Source organism: Phocoena sinus, chromosome 18 (assembly GCF_008692025.1).
Source record: "Phocoena sinus isolate mPhoSin1 chromosome 18, mPhoSin1.pri, whole genome shotgun sequence".
NCBI lineage: Eukaryota > Metazoa > Chordata > Mammalia > Artiodactyla > Phocoenidae > Phocoena > Phocoena sinus.
Window position 1 is genome coordinate 9,153,681 of NC_045780.1, and position 19,742 is coordinate 9,173,422.

General features: G+C 34.0%; 1 protein-coding gene across 9 annotated transcripts in view; it reads left to right on the plus strand.

The window, feature by feature from the left end:
• The window catches only part of PDS5B (PDS5 cohesin associated factor B), a 199,772-nt gene extending 191,313 nt beyond the window's left edge, over positions 1 to 8,459 (plus strand). For 3 of the 9 annotated variants that reach the window (XM_032611242.1, XM_032611239.1, XM_032611240.1), the window contains 4 exons: positions 334 to 773; positions 864 to 974; positions 3,886 to 4,021; positions 5,479 to 6,775. In XM_032611242.1, coding sequence (XP_032467133.1) covers positions 334 to 773; positions 864 to 974; positions 3,886 to 4,021; positions 5,479 to 5,514 — 723 coding nt within the window. In that variant the 3' untranslated portion in view covers positions 5,515 to 6,775. Of the gene's footprint in view, positions 1 to 333; positions 774 to 863; positions 975 to 3,885; positions 4,022 to 5,478 lie in introns of those variants that run through there. The other 6 variants (XR_004346677.1, XM_032611241.1, XM_032611243.1 and 3 more) reach the window with 6 other exon arrangements.
• Positions 8,460 to 19,742: the final 11,283 nt, after the last annotated feature.

Genomic DNA, 19,742 nt, shown 5'->3' on the forward strand with positions numbered 1-19,742 from the left:
TCAATTTAGAATGTTCTTTTTTATGAAATAGCTCTTCACCAAAAATTTATAATGTAATCAAATACTGATCTTGAGGGGTTTCATTTGAGGCTCTCTAGCTTGAGGAAGAATAAAAACGTACCCCCTTACCCCCAGATAGTGTTTTAAATTAGAAAATTATTAATAAAGGCAAGTAAACAGTTATCGTTCTGATGTACTTCAGAACTCTATACCCTATTTAGATACATTTTTATGACTGAAGTGGATAACAAATTTCTTTTTTGATTCTTAAAAATACATATACTAACAATGCATACTAAGTTTTATATTTGAAATTGTGGCTTTTATTCCTAGTCTGAATTGGACAAACCTAGAAGCCGGAAAAAAACACCTGTAACAGATTCAGAGGAGAAATTAGGGATGGATGACCTGACTAAGTTGGTACAGGAACAGAAACCTAAAGGCAGTCAGCGTGGAAGGAAGAGAGGCCATACGGCTTCAGAATCAGATGAACAGCAGTGGCCTGAGGAAAAGAGGCTCAAAGAAGATATATTAGAAAATGAGGATGAACAGAATAGTCCACCAAAAAAAGGTAAAAGAGGCCGACCACCAAAACCTCCTGGTGGAGGTACACCCAAAGAAGAGCCAACAGTGAAAACTTCTAAAAAAGGAAGCAAAAAAAAACCTGGACCTTCAACAGCAGAAGAAGAGGAAGAAGAAGAAAGACAAAGTGGAAACACAGAACAGAAGTCAAAAAGTAAACAGCACCGAACTTCAAGGAGAGCACAACAAAGGTAAGTATGTTTAACTCTAAACTGCATACATTTGGTTACTATATTATAAATCATAATTTGATGCTATCCACATTTGGGTCTTCCCCAAAGCAGAGCAGAATCTCCTGAAACTAGTGCAGTTGAATCCATACAATCCACACCACAGAAAGGACGAGGAAGACCATCAAAAACGCCATCACCATCACAACCCCCCAAAAATGTGTAAGTTGTAAATAATATTAAATTTCAAACCAGTTTCAAATTATTTTGCAGAGGTTCATAAAGTTCTAAATATACATAGGGCTGTATTTAAATCCCATACATTTAGCCCCATTACACTAGGTAACATAACATTTTTGTAGACTTACCTAGGTGATTGATACCCAGTCAACCTTTGGTGACATTTGTACATTTTTACAGGTTTTAGACAAAACTTTATAAATGAATACCAAATAGTTTATTATTTCCAATACATACTTTATAGTACCTGAAGAGATGATGAAGTATTTTTAAATAATTACAGTATAGACCACGTTACCTTGTCATTCCATGCTACAGTTTTTCTTCGTGTCTTTCCTCAACAGCTTTAAAAAATAGCTTTTACACTTTTGCTTTGATTCTTTGAACCATGTCGGAAAGTAACAGGCATCATTTTTCTTAAATTACATCTGTAGAAATTATCACATGGTGATCTCAAGTTTTTGATGTCTTGATTTTGTTTGTTTTCTAATCACATTAACACATCTGTATCTATAGATAGTTTTGGATGTTCACACAAGTACATGTTTATAGGAGAGTTACAGTAACAAATCTGTGTCCAAACTTATTAAAGTGACAGGGGCATCAGTGTTGTAATTTGTAAATTGGCCCTTTTTTCTCCTCAAAGTAGAAATAGAATAGCGTGTCTTCTACTAGAAATTTTGCAGTTTTTCTGAAAGTAATCCCATACTTGAATAGCTTGACTTTTCAGAGTTGCCAACAGACCTTGGTTAAATACTCAGTTACCTTCAAAGTTTTTCCTGTTCCTGTGTATTCCATAGGAAGAGGAAAAGTTACCTGAGTGTCTAGCCAGTACTTCCTACCTTTTTCCATATAATTTTTCCCTCAGATAAAAAGTAAAGGTAAGTACATTTTTGTGGCAGCTTCATAAATGTGTTTGTATTTAACCATGGAAAATCATTGTTTTCTCAATAAAAAAATATTCTTAAGGCATCTTAAATTCCTGTGGTTAATTTTATAACAAGAATATAACGGGGTGAATATCTTTCATGCTTGTAACTTTAATTTGTTTCTGTTTGGGCCTCATAAAATAAAGGGCTTAGATGCTTATCATGTTACCTCCTAAAATTACACAAGTTCCTCACATGAGTGTTCTAAATCAAACAAACATTTCTGTTAAAAAATCAATACAGAAAGAGATTCTGTATTCTGTCTTAACAATCTAACTTCCTTTCATTGGGAAGCCCCTTTTTAGAGGTAATGTAATAACGTATGTTATGATTTATCTGTTTTCTTGTTCTGACCTCAGTGGAATTGAGAAAGATTCTATTATTTTCCTTGTATTTTCTTCTGTTAATTCTGAAAAACTGAATCAAGTACGTTTGAGTAATTGGTTTGAGTGTGGATTAAACAATATCTATTTTCGATTGCTTATAGAAATGATAGGCTAAGTTCTTAGTTAAAAAACAAATATTTATCAAGAGAGATACATTTAATTAAATGGTGACATCTATTACATATTTTTGAGTGTCTCCTGTTTCAGAGAGTACTAGGTGCTAGGGAACATAGTGGCACAAAACAGGCACGATTCTTATCCTTATAGGACTTACCATCTAAATGGGCATGTAGTCATTAAATAATCACACATAAATATGGAATACTAAATTGTGATATGTATCCTGAAGGATAAAGTTAGGGTGCTGTAAGAGAATGTAAGGACAGGGCTGGGGGATTGGGGAAGTTTTTTTCTCTTTGGAAAGTGACCAGTTGGTTCCTTGAGAGTAGTAGGAGTTAGACTGATAGAGAGTAGGGAGAGGAACATTTCAGGTGGAGGGAACACTGTTTGGGAAGGTTCTGAAGTGGGAAAAATCCTGGCAAATTCAGAGCGCTGAAGGAAGACAAGGATATTGCTGTGTTGTAGTTGTGGGGAACTGGGGAGTGGAAGGAGATGAGAATGGACAGGTAGGCAAGGCCTGTCTGCAGCGCTTTATATACTGTATTAAGGAGGTTTATGCGGTTACTCTCAGTACGTAGGGGGCTCTCTAGGGGGCGTGGCATCAGCTGTTTTTACATTTTTGAAAGATTACTTGTAGAGAGAAGAGGCAAGAGATGAGAATGGTTTAGAAATATGTAGTAACAATGAAGATGGAGAGAAGTGAATGGATTTGAGATTTCTTTATAAGTAGAATCTTAGGGCTAGATAAAGAGTTGTAGACTATGATGAAAGACTCTTAAAATTTCTGCTTTGAGCAACTCAGCCTTTTACTGAGTTGGGAAAGATAAAAGGGGGGCTTCCCTGGTGGCACAGTGGTTGAGAATCTGCCTGCCAATGCAGGGGACACGGGTTCGAGCCCTGGTCTGGGAAGATCCCACATGCCGCAGAGCAACTGGACCCGTGAGCCACAATTACTGAGCCTGCGCGTCTGGAGCCTGTGCTCCGCAACAAGAGGCCGCGATAGTGAGAGAACCGCGCACCGCGATGAAGAGTGGCCCCCGCTTGCCACAACTAGAGAAGGCCCTCGCACAGAAACGAAGACCCAACACAGCCATAAATAAATAAATAAATAAATTTAAAACCATATGGGTTTCTAAGAAGAACTCTGCTTAAAAAAAAAAAAAAAAAAAGATAAAAGGAAGAGTAGACTTTGGGTTATGTTTTAAAATCCTTTATGGTATTGGTCTCAGTTACACTGACTTGTTATTTGGTAGATCTTTTTATATGTAAGATTCTAGGATTAAGTGCTTGTTTAGGGTTCAGAATGTAAGAAAAATATTTCTTGGCTTACAAGGTAATTGAGAATAAAAATGATAATAAATGAAAGCCTGTGAAATATTTAAAGCATTTCCTGTTATGAAGTAACCTACCACTTAAGGATCAGAATGTTCATTTTATTTTACATGTGTTTTACTCTAGCCGTGTAGGACGCTCCAAACAAGCCGCTACTAAAGAAAATGATTCAAGTGAAGAAGTAGATGTGTTTCAGGGTAGCTCTCCTGTCGATGATAATCCACAGGAAGAAACAGAAGAAGAAGAAGTTTCTGCAGTAAATGTATGTGTTTATGAAAGTGCCATGTGTAATAGTATGGAATATAGACTTAGAGTTGGTAAATATTTGGTCAGATCCATTTAGCACTTGCTGTTACTTAATAATTCTAAATATTTATATATTTTTCTTCATTAGTTTATAGTGTTTCATCTGCCGGCTTAGATAGTGGAGACTATGTCCTTTATGAAAACCTGAAACCAAGTGAGAATAATAGACGTAGCCTAGTGAAAGTGTAAATGCCCAGTTTAAAACTGAATGCAGAGAGGAACAAGTGGCAGTCTGATGTCAACACTTTACGCATTTAAGTTCTTCCTGTATCTGTTATATATACTCTTGTTTCGTAAGTATTTGTTTGAGTTTCCCACTAGCTACTAGTAGTTAGTCGTATAGAATAAAATCATGTCTTTAACTAAAATTAGCTTTTGGAATTCATAAAATTGGTAATACGCACTTCTTTTACAGAGGTAGGAATGTGATGCTTCCTGAGATACTTTTTTTTTTAAAGAAATGAATGGTTTTGTTGGTTACATCTCAGATTTTTTTCTCTTTGGAAGAAATATAATTAACACATTTAAGTAAGAGCTGTCATCTTCCTAACATTAATGCTGAATCTTTGGGTCAGCTCAGCCAGCCATCTTTGTTTGAGAAACCTGTGTTGTTTGATCAGGTCCCACGGTTGATCCCTGCCCCTCTGTTCTATTTAATATAATCAGCACTTCTGTCTGCATCAGGGTGCATTTATGTGAACGAATTAAGACCACAGATAAATATGTTGAATTGTGGTCTCAAACTAGTTGGGCTTGTTTGTAAAGGGTTTTAGGGGGGTGTAAAAATAAGGCTGAGGAGTTGTACATAGTGACTGATGTCTTCATCAAAGAAAAACTATACTGTAAATTAATTAAATTAAAATCCTGTTCTATTTGTATTCCTCTTGTTAATACTGATCTTTTTTGAACTAAAGTTTTATGCTTTCATTAGTACTTGCCAGTAAGTGGTAATATGTCTGAATTTCAGATTATTTATATGTATTTGATAGTTGTTATGAACCAAACTCAATAGCTGTTTTCTGAGAAAGACAGCTGTAAGCCTAAATTCATAAATATTAAATGTTTTCTTTTACTACAGAAACATAAGTAAAAAGGTGATATTTGCAATTGTTTTTCTTGCTGTTGGCATTGACTTCTGTTCATTTCTCTTTAAAATTATTAAATAGAAAAGTAAGATAGTTCTCTCTTTTGCTATCCTGGGAAAGGCTGTTTATGGGCATTCATGTATTATGTACGTCTAAATGTGTGATGTCAAGGCAGGAAGTTAACATAGGAGAAAGGTTTTGAGGAAAGAAAAGCAAAGAAAATCAAGAACATGTTAAGAGTAATGATTGGTTAAAAAATAATAATTACTGCTGTGTCTAATTAATATGTACCCATTTTAATTAAGCATCTGGTGATATTTCTTTCAAGGTACGGCGGCGAAGTTCTAAAAGAGAAAGGCGATGAACAAATGTCATTAATAACTTTCTCTGTGAAAGCTTTGAAAAAAATAATTTTTTGTCAAGCTTCAGGCTGAGTAAAGCCTTTGATGCACAAAGTGGGACTGCTGAAGAGTGGACAGTTGGACCTTACTCTGATGACCTCATGTATTTGTGGTCACATGCTTTAGCCATGCGCACGGTATAACATTGACTATGGAGTCTTGTGAAAAAGTCTAATGTGTGATGGCTATGTAGACATAAAGAAGAAACTTGTAAATATATTTTTTCTTCTTCTTCTTCTTTTTTTTAATGTTTCTGACTTCTAAAGTGCTTGTATAGCTTTTATCTGTGGCTTTAAACTGACAGTACCCAGCTGTTTATTGGATCTATTGATTTGAAAAGAGTTTGTTAGGATAGATCTTAAGCAGTAATCTGTCAGTGTTTGTATTTGTATTCTCTTCAGTTTTACTGTGAAATTTTTTTTTCAACAAATGGTGTCATTTTCTTGATGTCACAATTTGTTGGAGAGTTAAAGTGATCTCTTTCCCTTGTGTATCTTACCTAGTGTTTACTCCTGGGCACCCTTAATCTTCAGAGGTGCTAAATTGTCTGCCATTACACCTGAACAATGCCTCTGATGGGAGGACGCCACGCAAACTGTGGAATGGTCCTGAAGTTGTTTGATTATTTTACACCTCAGTATTGGTCCCAGAATTTTCTGGCCTTTCATGGCAAGGAAAATTTTAAAAAGAGAGAGATTTAAAATATTATAATTTTAAAGAGTGTGTTATAAAAATAATGTACTGAGTTCTTTACCCCATTTTATCATCCCTTTTCAGTTTTTATTAATCTACTGTATCAATAAAATTCTGCAGTTTGAATTAGTTTTTAATAGTCTAGAATGTTATTGTGTATAGATATTTCCTCTTGAACATTATGTTCAGAAAATGCAAATTATTACACTATAATATAAAATCTGATATATACACATTAGAAGTGTTTCAGTTCTCCATAACAGTGTAAAGTTAATCAGAAAGAAAAAAATTTTATTGATGCAGTGTGTCTTTATAAAGCTGTTCTTGAAAGCAAGTGTTTTGTATTTTATAGTGAGTTGCATGTTTATGAAAAAAGTGCTGAAAATGGGATGTGCTCTTTTCTGTAAATTCGTATTTAGCCATAGTATATGATAGATTGCCCCATAACATAGTTTTTCATCAAGAGTTTATTATTGTACTTTATTTTGGAGCCAAAAATTGTTTCTGGGGGGGAGGGGCAGGGTGGGAGTGATATATCCAACTATATGAGCTACTGTAGGTTCACAATCTTATGAACTTCGAATGGAATTCCACTTTGTCCAGATTGGGAAAAGTGGAAATATATTTGGGTTTAGAGCATATCTTTTTTCTTTGTTGTAATCTACAAAATATAGAAACAAAGGCAGCATCCTTTATACAGTTTTATGAACTGTATTTTCAACCAAAACATATAGGTTACAACTTAATGCTTTCCTAAATTCATTTTAGTATTTCAGGTGCTGTTCTTTCATTTTTTCATGGTTACCATCAGAAAAGAAAATCATATTCTAACTTATTAAATTTATCACAATGGATAATGGAGCATTTTCATTTAATATGCCATTATGTTTAAGGTATATTTCCAAGTTGGTTATAATAGATGGGGGATATAATAAAGAAACTATTTTGGAAAGTGACATTTTACTATTTTCCAGTGTATATCACAATTGATGTGATTATTTTTCTTTTGAAGATTTCTTCATGTTTATGAAACGGCCTTTTATTTTTTTAAAAAAAGTTTTGAATTGTGTCTTGATCTCTCAATATTTAACTATTCTTCATCTACAACAGTACTGACACCAGTGATTATGGGAGGCTGCTGTATATCAAGGCAGCTAATGTTGGACCAAGATACAGTTGGTTTTTAAATGTGTCATTAGCTCAGTTCTCCCAAACACGCTATTTCTATTTCAGCAGTACAAAGGCATGTTTCTAAATCTATAAAATAAAGAATAAGGGATAGCTTTGTATTTTTGTCGTTGACTAAATTGCACCGGAAATGTTTATGGGAGTATATCTTTAAGACCATTTTATAAAACAGTGAAAAAATGATTGTGGAGGATTTTTATTTGCATGATCATAGTTAACCAAATTTCACTGCACATTTAATTCTGTACATCAATTCACAAAAAATGTTCATTGTAGATTTTGTTCAATGACAGTGAGTCTGTGATTTTATAACTTGTCTGTTCACTTTTTGGGAGGATTATGATGTAAATTTTCCATTTTTCTGTAGAAAAAATAGGTGCAATAATGATCAAAGTTTTGATGTCCTGAGTCATCTTAGGGGATTATCTCATTATGTTGAAACTTAACATTTCATGTACTAACATTTGGAGAACCACATACTGTAACTAAAGTAAAATTAAGTATGTGTAAAACGTTAATTGCTAACAGTGGTTAGCAAACTCTTCAGTGATAATGTTTATTTTGAAAATATATACTGTATAAAAAAGTTAAGAAAATATTTAACTCACTGTAACAAGTTCCATTATGAAGATCTTATGATTCTTCAGTGAGGTTGTCTTGCTGCACTCTGTAGCAAATCTGTTTAATCTACACTATAATAAAATTTCTTGCTGCAGTGCAACAGGAAGCTTTTTCAGTGATCTCCACTGTATATGTAAATTACAAATGTGGCTGTAAAACTTGTTCCGGGTATTAAAGGTTACATTACTTTCTGTATTTTCTTATAACTTGTAAGCTTGATTTTTGATTTTCCTTTTGCCCACTTAAAGAATGTCAGGAATTTAAGAATTTGTTTAACTTAGGCATATCTCCCCTACCACATAGTATTATGTCACCGTAATGAACAGTTGATATTTAGATAGATAACCAGTTTTCAGACACAGTTTTGGATTTTCTGTGAAGTTGAATAAACATGAAAGCTAATATATAACTGTATTATTTTATTTATGTGAATCTATCTATATATATTTAAATATGTTTACTAAATGGAGGAAGGCACATTTTAGTGATTTTTAATTTTGGAGGCTTTGTTTCATAAAGAGGAAATATATTTCCTAGTAACATTTTTCAGACTTCTTGTTTAAACTTCTCATGCAACATCTTGGCTGGCAGAGACTTACTAAGTATTATTTAAAAGGTTGCATAACTGAAGAAAAGAAATGTGTAATATAAACTTTAAAAGTAAACACTAAGAAAATAAGTTACTGTAGTGACAGTTTTATTAATTTGTTCAGTGAATATTTATTGAGTACCTACTATGTGCTAGGCTAGTTACAGGAGATACAGTGTGATCAGGATAGAATAAGTCTCTGCCCTTGTGGAGCTTACATTCTCCACAAAGAGGTTGGGGACTAAGGAAAACAATAAGTAATATATAATGTCATACTGTGAAAAGTATGGAGATTAGAAAAGGAAAGCAGGATAGAGAGTAGAAATGATTGGAGGAGAAGCTATTTTATATACTTTGAAGCTGCATTATTCAGTAAAATTTAGGTTTGTTAATGTCTTTATGATGAAGTGACACTTTTATAATTATAAAACATCATTTGTTAGCTGTATGAATACTTCATGCCTACTTTGTCTGATAATTGATATAGCCATACCAGTTTTGTTTTAACTATTGTTTGCATGACAAAACTTTTTCTGTTCCATTATTTTCAACCTGTTTATGTCCTTATGTTTAAAACTGCATGTCATGTAAACATTTTATACTTTGGTCTTGTTCTTTTATCCAATCTTAGAATCTTTGTTCTTTAGAGTGTTTAGACTATTTATTTTTGGTATAATCACTGATACAGTAGCTTTTATTGCTATTTTTTTGCCAATTTTTTCTTTATTCCTTTATTTTCTCCTTTCCTACCTTCCTTTGGCTAGGTAAAGTACTTCTTACTATTCCATTTTATCTCTTTTATTAGCTTTTTAGTTACACCCGATTGTATTATTATTTCAGTGGTTACCCTACAGATTATAATATCTGTATTTCACTTATTATAGTCTGCGCTATATTAATGTTTTTGCCACCTTCTGAACAATGCAAGGATTTGAAAACAGTTCAATTCCATTTGCTGCGCCTCTACTCTTTGTGCTATAGTTGTTATATATTTTGTGGTTATAAATGTCGGAATATCTATGCTTTCAATAGTCAGTGTTCTTACTTGTTTATACATATTTTTTTCTTTGCACTTTTTTTTTTTTTTTGGTAGTTTTGTGCTTCCATCTTAATTCATTTTTCTTAAGCCTGAAGAACTTTTAATATTGCTTATGCTGCAGGCCTGGGGGCAGTTAACTCATTCAGCGTTTGTTTGAAAGGTCTTAATCACACCTTCATTTTTGAAGGGTGTTTTCCTTGGATATGGAATTCTAGATTGGCAGTTTTATTTATTTGGCAACTTAAAAGTTAGCATTCTGTTGTCCTCTGATTTTCATATTTTTTGTTGTAAGTCACCTTAAAACCTTTTTGCTCTTTGTAGGTAATGTGTGTTTTTTTTCTGGCGGATTTTCTCTTTATCTTTGTTTTTAGCAGTTTGACTGTGCTGAGCGTACTTATGTTTTTCATTTTATTTATCATGCTTGGGGTTTACTGAGCTCTTGAATCTGTGGGTTGAAGTATTCCATCAGTTGTGAAAAATTATCCATTCACATGGATAATTACTACTCTATTATCACTTCTCTCTTTCTGACACTACAGTTATAAATATACTTTACTGTTTGTGTCCCATGTGCTTTTTATTTTCTTCCCTGATCTTTCTGCTTTTTTTTTTTCTCTCTGTGCATCTGTTTGGGTGTTTTCTGTTGACCCATCTTTCAGATTTATCAAGCCTGCCTTCTGCACTGTGCAGTCTTCCATTTAATGAACCCAATTAATTGACTTCAAATATTGTATTTGTTAGTTTTACAATGTCCAGTTATATTTTATAGATTTCATTTTTCTTTTGAATGTCTCTGTCTTTTTACTCTTTCCTCCCATTTTAAAAAAATACAGCTGGCAAACATTTGAATTATATAACTAAGTCTAACATCTGCATCATCTGTGGATCTGATCCCATTGCCTAGTTCTTTTTTTTCTTGATTACCAGTCACATTTTTCCTGGTCACACTTCTTTCTCTCACTTTATAGGGCTTTTAATTTTTTCCCCTTCTGCAGGAGAATGTTTATAAAAGAACTGAAGGATTGAAGTTGATGTCATTTTCCACCAGGAGAGAATTTGCCTTGTTTTTCTGTTAGACATTTTAGGGCTTGATTACCTCAATCCATGGAGTTGGGCTTGGGTTGCAGCTTTTGTTAGACTCAAACTTGTTTCAACAGTCTTGGGAATAAGACTTGTATTATGTGACAGGCCTTGCAAGACTACCAGAGATGTCATTCAGCTTTTCTCTCCAGCCCAGCCTCTCAGCAGGAAGAGTGTTTTACATAGGACAGGCAAAGAAGGTTCTTTGAGAAGGTGACATCTGATCATGGACTTCCATTAAGTGAAGGAATCAAGCCATATGGGGGGAAAAAGTATTATGGGCAGAGGGAAGAGTATGTACAAAAGTCCTTAGGGAAGAATAAGTACATCAAGGATTTCAAGAAGGCAGTGTTTCTGGAGTGAAAGTGACCAAGGGATAAAAGGGTAGGAGAGAAATTCAGAAGATAGCAAAGAATCAGATCATACCTGTATGCCTCTTGGGACTTTTGTTCAGAGTGTGATGGGAATCCACTGCAGGGCTTTGATGAGTAGGAGAGTGGCAAGATCTGGACCTGTTTTTCTTTCTTATTTTTTAATTAAAAAAAAATACTTTGGACTTAACATGTCTAAAACTGAGTGCATAACCTTTCCTTCCTGGATCTGGTCGTCTTTATATACCTGAAAATAGAACTAGCATTCAGCTAGCAATGCAGATCAGGAATCTAGAAATTACCTCCCAACTCCTCTTCCTTATGCTCATATCCATTGTGTCATCAAGTCCTGTTGATTTTACCTTCTGATTATTCCTGGAACTTTTCTACTTCTTTTCATCAGTGTATTAAAAAAAAGTAGTTCTCATTTCTTTGTCTCCAAACTTGTCTGCTTACATTTGCTCTTGCCTGACCTCAAATTTATTTTCACAGTGTAGCCAGACTATATTGTGAAATACAGTGATCCTGTCAGCAGCAGCAACAGCAACAACCCTACAGTATAAACCCTCCAATCCCATAACACTAGTTGCGTTTAGGATAATGTGCCCTACAAAGCTCAACATCTTTGGTCAGTCCTATCTAGCCAGTCTTTTCTTCTTAGTCTCTGTCAGCTAGGCTATTCTTTCAGTCCCCTTATACCTAGCTGCCAGAGGTACAAGTTATTAGGGTGCATATAAAGGTATATAGACATTCAAAAGATAAAATAATAGTCTATTCATTCTGCCTGGAGCACTCTTCCTTTTTCTGCTGCGTCTAGTTGTTTCATATACTACAAGTAAGAATTTTCCCTAGGAAGCCTTTCTAGATTTCTGTGATCAGGACAACCCCCACTGTTATCCGCCCCCTTAGTTTACCTCTTTATAGAGCTTATTAGCACAGTTGGCATTTGAATTGTTTGATTAACGCTTGTCCTACTGCCTCCAACATTGTAAACTACATGAAGACAGAGGTGGTGTTTTTTTTTTTTTTTTTACTAGTTTAGCACACAGCACAGTGCCTAGTGTACATAGCACTCAAAAACGTTTGTTGAATAATCTAAATTAACTTTACTTTATTAAAATGTAGATAAATAAGACATTAAAAATTGTTTGATTTAAGACGAAGAAGTCTGTTAATTTATTGTGCCAGATAAACTTACTAAAAGCTTTACATACACTGTCATCTCATGTAGTCCTCACTGTAGCTCTGTGGTCATTGATGGTATGCCCTTTAACAGATGTGGGAACTGAGGGTCAGAGATTGTAATGGTTTACTCAAGATTCCTCATCTCTAACGTGATGACTGAGGGGTCGATCACATGTGTTTTACTCCAAAGCTATGCCCTTTCGGTACTACCTCAAATATTAATCATCAAACCAACATTGATTGAATAAATATTAATAAGTCTTAAAGAAGTAGTGACATAATTCTCAAATTATTTTGGAATTTCCCAGTTAAGGTGATAACCTAGCATTGGCCACATTTTATTGGATACTCTGTTACCTGTTTCCCTACATTATCTCCCATTGTGAGAAATGTGTATTATCAACATTTTATAAAGAAACCTAGACTTGCCCAAAGGTCACAGAGTAGAGCCAGAGTTGATGGTCTGAAGTAATACTTATGCCATTGGTTTGGACTAGAATTTAAATAACTTACTTAAACCCAGGCTGCTTTCTATTTATTGAAAGCATATAAAATGCTTCAGACAAATCTTAGATAGTGATGGATAAAAATGTAAATTTATTTACTTTACATAATTTACATTCTTTGGTGGATGGGTTTAACTGGTTCACTAGGTAGTCTTCTGCGTATGCCCCTTGGATGCCCCTAGTTATCGTGAAAAAACTCCTGGAGAGGTGATAATACTGTTAGCCCCTTATAGATAGTATGTGGATGTTTGGAGCTTGGGTGCATACCACACATGTTCATTTGGGAAATGAGATCAACTTGGCTGAAGGGGAGAACTTTATCTGCGTTGTGGTTGGGTAGTGGGGAGATGCTCTTGCAGAAGTATTTTGGGAGAACATAGTTTAGGGCTTTGAGTTACAAAGCCAGTTAAGGGAGCTACCGATGGATTTTCAGAGCAAAAGAAGGAAGCTAGGAAATTATTAGGACTTTTCACATGACAGCTTTAGAAGGGTGTGTAATACAGTTTAAGGGACTACAATATAGTTTAAGGGACTACTAGCATAGTAGTTTGCTCTGAAGAAGCAATTACCTTGTTTTTAAGCCTCAAACTGTTCATAACTAGTAATTGTTAGACCTGAGTTCTGTAGTTCCATTATTCAAATAAACAGACAGCGTTCACAGTAAGTAACAGCCAGCTGAACGTCATTTTTGATTTAAAACCTTACACAGGTACTTCCTAAATCCTTTCCCATAAAAAGGAGGTAGAAACAACACAGGCATTCAGAGCAAAATATGAAAATCATCCTTCGTTTCACCTGATCAGGATTTCAGTCTCACTTCCTTGCTTATATATACCTGTATATCTTGTTTTTATGTAAGTGGGACCATACTATACCCTTCTACAACTTTTTCCTCTACTAAATGTTTTTATAAAGCTATCAGCACATATGAGTTTATTGCATCCTTTTAACAACTGCATAAGGTTCCTTGTATACATATGCCATGATTTATTTAATCACTGTTCTGTTGATGGGCATTTGGGTTATTTACATTTTTCATTGTTACAAATGATGCAGTAAATGATCTTTCCTGTTAATGTCTTTGTGCTGAAGCGCCAGATTTCCTTGTTCATATTCTTTGCGCATTTTTCTGTTTAGCTGTTTGTCTTTTTATCGTTGTTGTTTACCTCTGGGTGAAAAGGAAGGAGGTAGGGATGGGTTGTGGACTTTAGCCACACCATGTTACATTTTGTTACAAAAATATACTGTAGTTTTTGGCTAGCATATATGCTAAAAGTGAGCTTATGATCTTTCCATGAGCTCTTTACACATTCTCACATTATTCACTTGCTTGTTAAGTCCGTGGAAGATATCTTCTAGTTAGTCACTTATCAATGAGCTTTTTTTTTGTTTTTTGGCCACACACCGCACAGCTTGCGGGGGATCTTAGTTCCCTACTGGGGATTGAACCCAGGCCAAGGCTGTGAAAGCACCAAGTCCTAACGTACTGGACCACCAGGGAATTCCCATCTTTTAAGGTTTTTTTAGTGGTGTCTTCTGTCATATAATGTGAGAGTTTTTCCTCTTTGTGAGCTCAAATCTGTCAGTATTTTTCAATATGGCCTCTGAGTTTTGTGCTTACTACAAGATTTTGAAATTATTTTCCTGTTTTCTAATACGTACACTTTTTTTTTTTAACATTAAATCATTTACTCTACCTGGAGACTACTTTTGTATATTGTGTGTAATTATGGTCTAACTTAATTTTCTCCTAAGTGTATAGTTACTTTTCTTAACACAGTTTATTGTGTAGTTTCCTTTATCTCCACTGGTTTGAAATGCTACAGGTATCATGATGTAAATATCTTTACTACCTGGACCTGGTTTTGGACTCATGTTTCATTGATCTCTTTGTCTCTGCCTATAACCAATATATAATGTAATTACTATGCCTATATAATAAGTTTTTATATTTGGTCTGAGAAATTTTCCTAAATTTTAATTTTAACAGTGTCTTATTTGTTATTCTTGTCATTTTCTCTTATTCAAAATATCAACATCTTTACAATATTGAGTCTGCCCACTGAGATTTTTTTTAAAGTCCTTCCTTTCAATATAGTTTTACTATTTTCTTCATAAGAATAGGCTTTGCATCTGAAAAAATATAATTTATGAATTTTATTATTGCTAACATTGTTATTCTATTTTCTAACTGATTATACCCACTGTGTATGTTTTCAGCCACTTTGCTGAACTTTTTATTAGTTGTAAGACTTCTTCATTTAATTGTCTTGGATTTGTTAGATAGATAACACTCTCTGCAAAGAGTTTTGTCAGTATTTCAGATGTTCTGATACTTATTTATCATGTTTTTCTGGTCTAATTGTGTTGGTTGGCACTTCCAGAGCATTGTTAAATAGAAAGCAGCCTGTCTTTTTTCAGTTTAAGAAAGTTTCTATTACTGTCTAATCAGAGTTATTAAAAAATAAAATCTGGAATGTGTGTTGAATTCCATGTTTGCATGGCAGTTTATGTTTTAAAAAATATATAATTGTCAGTGTAATGAATTATATAAATAGATTTCATAAATAGAATCATCCTTGCTTGCTTTGGTAGGATTAACCCAGCTTGGTCATGCCATTAGATTCAGCGTGGTAACATTTTACTCATTATCCTATATTCATGTCGGGTATTGAGATTGGTTTGTGATTTTCTTTGTTGTGTTCTCTTTACTCCAGTATTGGTATGAAGGGTTTTTCCAGCCTTTAGAATTAAGTTGGAAAGGTCTCTCTATTTGTCTATGAAACAGTTTATATAATGTAGGAATTACTTACTTTCTGAAATCTTGATAGAGCTCACATTTTACATTGTACATGGTGCTTTTCTTAGTTTTATTTTTTCAATTTTCAAGTAAAAAATATTCCCAGCATCCGGGAAATAATGTAGCAGACCATCATGATCTCATTCTCCAAGTTTAAAAGATGTTAATACTTCACCATATTTGTTTCAATTCTCGATAACTCCCCCCACCCCAACATGCGCGCATACACACGCACATGCACGCACACACGCACACACATGCACGCACGCGCGCACACACATGCACGCACGCGCGCACACACACACACTTTGCTCCCTCTGCCAGTGAGCAGTAAAATCTCTCAGGAATGTTTAGGAAGCAGTGTTTCTTTATTGTGTTTTAAGAATAAACATTCCATAATTGTGTCATAGATGATGTGGAGTGATTGCATTTGTGTCTGTCCTTTCATGGGGAGGAGAAACTCACTTTATGTAAAAACTACATTCCTGTTTTTTTTTTTTTTTTTAAGAAGATGTAAAATACTAAAAGGTATAGTTAAAGCTTATAACCTGTTTTGATTCTTACCCCTCTTCTTCACTAAGCAGTAAATATCCTGATATTAATGTGTATCATTCTCATGCATGTTTTCATCCTTGTTTTACATATGTGTATTTTAAAAAGTGCATAGGAGTATTTTGTATATTTTTAAATTTTATGGGAAAAAATCCATTGTATCTATAACTTTGAAACCTATTTTTACTCAGTACTGTGTCTTTGAGGTATAGGTATAGCCATGTTTGTTACATGTTGTTCTATATTTTCACGATTTAACATCTCTGAAATTAGGATGCTTCCTAAATCATGATGTATTAAATTTGATGAAGTTCTGTAAATTCCTCTTAATTGCTTTTGTAAAGTATTCTATTGTTTGACTATACCACAGTTAATCCATTCTTATAGCAGTTAATCATTTTTCATATTTTTATTCTTATTATCAGATTGTTTACACTTTCATTATTACAGCCAGGGCCAAAGTGAGCATCCTTCCTGTCTCATAAATGGTTATTTTGAATGGGAATGTTGAGTTTAATGAATATGGGTATTCTACTTCCTAGGTATTGCCAAATTACATTCCAAAGTGGTTGCCTTACTTTATACTCGCACCAGCAGTGTATAAGAGCTGTTATTTGCTTTTAATTTTTAGATTGGAATCCCTTTGAAATTAACTTTGTGTGTGGTGTGAGTTAGGGTCTTACTGTATCTTTTTCTAATGCATAGCCATTCACCTCAGCACTATTACTTACTACATAGTTCATTCTTTCTACTTTGATTTAAATGCCATAGCTGTCATATACCAAGTGCCTTTATATGTTGAGAATATATTTAAAATAATATAATATTTATGTTTATAATGTTTCTAGGCTCTCTTTTGTCTTCCATTAGTTTATGTAAGTACTCCTGCAACTAGTATATTTTCATTACTGTAGTTTTATAGTAGGGCATCTCCCTTATTACTACTGTTCAAAATTGTTTTGGCTATTTTTGTCTTTTTACACCTGCACATGAATTTAAAATCAGGTTGCCAAATTCTGGGAGAAGTCCTTAGGATTTTTACTGGAATGGCATTGAATTAAAAGAAATTTTTTTTTGGAGAGAATGGTTATTTTTATGATATTGAAATCTTTCCATCCATGAATTGGGTTGGTTGGTGTCTTTTATATCCATAAGTAAAAGTTTACTTCACAGCAATCTTGCAAACTCTATTTTTCTTTAAAATTACTTTTTCTCATTGTTGCTGTTAGATAAGGAACACTGGCTCAGTCTATCCTCACTCCTTTACCCTTACTCCTTTGGGGCCTAAAAGCTTTTTTAGGAGCTGAAGCTTTTATTATCTTTTTAGCTTCTTTATGGTTAGTTAATCCAAGTTTTTCAGTCTTCCTGAAGTGAAATTTTGGTAACTCATGTTTTCCCTAGCAGTTGTGCATGTCTAGATTTAAAAATTTGTTCAAGTAGGCTACTTTATTTCGTAAATCTCCTCTGCAGCATCTCTTATATATTTGTTTTTTCTGGGTTCAAAAAAAATTTTTTTATCTTTTTTTTCCCTCTATCCTTGGATTTCCTTGACTAAGAACCTGCTTTAGTTTTTATTGATTGAGCATTTTGTTGTTGTTACATGTTATTTCTGTAATTTCTGCAATAATCTTCATTCCTTTTTTCAAATTTATTTGAAATTATTAATTCTTCTTTTAGTCTCTTGGGGTATATACTCAGTTCGTTTACCTTTAGTCTGTCTTTAATAATATATACATTTCTCTTCTGACTATGGCTTGATTACATTCCAAAGGTTTTGTTTTGTAGTGTTCCCCATTATTATTCAATTTCTAAATAGCTTATAATTTTTCTTTTGAGTCTTAAGCTTAGTGGGACTTTTAAAAAATTTTGAGTAGATAGGGTTGGGCATGGTGGTGGTGATTTTGTTATGTTTTTGTGATTAACTTCTAATTTAACTGAATATAGGCTAAGAATGTCCCTTGTGTAATTTTACTTCTTGGTCTGTATTGAGAGATTTTTGTTGTCTGTATCCATATGTGCCTGAAAAGAAGGTTTATTTAGGTTTATTCGCAGTGTTTTGTGTACCAACTTGTGTGTATGTATGTGTGTTTTAGATTGAGCTTGTTTATTGGGTTATTTAAATTTATATATCTTGGTTTTATCATCTGTCAAACCTGTTAGTTTAGGAGATAGTTCTTTTTTTTTTTTTTTAACTTCATATGTTTCAGAGTTTGGGTCTTAGAAGTTCTGTGACTGATATAAATATTTGATACCCCTTTTTTCAAGCTTCCCTCTGTCATTTTGTTTTATATCTGATTTTAAAACAGCGTATAGCTATCTTTACTGTTTTTTTTCCCTTCATTTTCTCTGTTCTGTTTCTGGAATTCTTTTTAGATATTTAGAGTTTTTCGAATTGTCTTCCACATCTAAACTTTACCTTTGCAACGCTATTCTCTAGCATGTGTTTTGGGCTATGGTTCACTTAAAAGATTTGTTTTTCTTTCCAGAATTTGCCAAGATTTTATGTTTCTTTCTCTTGTGGATTTATCTGGAGTATGTGTGCGTGTTCTTATCCGCTTTCATTTTATGAGGGAAGATAGTTGCCAGCACCTAATCTTCTGTCTGGATCCAGTGGAATTTCATCTTCATTCCAGCACTTATGTTGTGTCCCTACCCATTTTCTTTTTGTTTGCTGGGGAAATGAAAGTTTCTTAAGCTTATACTTAATGCATCATCTCTGACTGAGCCTTCCAGGGCCGCTTTAAAGAAAACAAAACAAAAACTATCTTTAGCAAGTCTGGTTATGCTACTGCTGCTTATCACTGTAAGTTGGAGTCACTTCAGTTCCTCGGGGGCTTCTGCTGTCCAGTTTTACAGAATTGTTATTGTAGGTCACCAATGACCAAATCCAGTCCTTTCTTCTCAATCCTCTTTCTCCAGGACTTCTCTATATCACTTGCTTTTTGACTGGCCCTTGTGACACTGTTGGAATAGGATTTTCTTCCTACCCTTCTGAATATCTGTTATTTTCAGTAGTGGTTTTTCTTTTCACCCACTCCTTAATTGGCATTGTAACTTAATGTAAGAGTTATGAACTTTCCTCTTTCTAAAGGCAAAAAAGTTTTGCTGAATTCTGCACAGTAGAAATTGTACTTTCAGTATCCATTGAGAAACTTTATATAAAGTCATAATAAGTAGAGCCACATCACAAATATATTTAACTTACACACTAATTTTAAAACCTAATTCCCCTGAAAGATATGACTCTACTAGCTTCTTTAATCTCCTCAGCAGCATATAATAAGGTTGAATAAGTGGAATTCCCCAGTGGTCCAGTGGCTAGGACTCCGCGCTTTCACTGCCAAGGGCACAGGTTTAATCCCTGGTTGGGGAGCTAAGATCCCACAAGCCAAGTGGTGTGGCAAAAAAAAAAAAAAAGAGATTGACTAAGTGTATAAAATGCAAATATTTAAATAAGATGAAGTAAATATTGCAAGAAGCAATATCTACCTATTTTCCATTCACCAGTGTTTTCATAGCTATCTTAAAGGCAGAGTTGTTTGGATACCCTGACAACTTTGTTTGTGC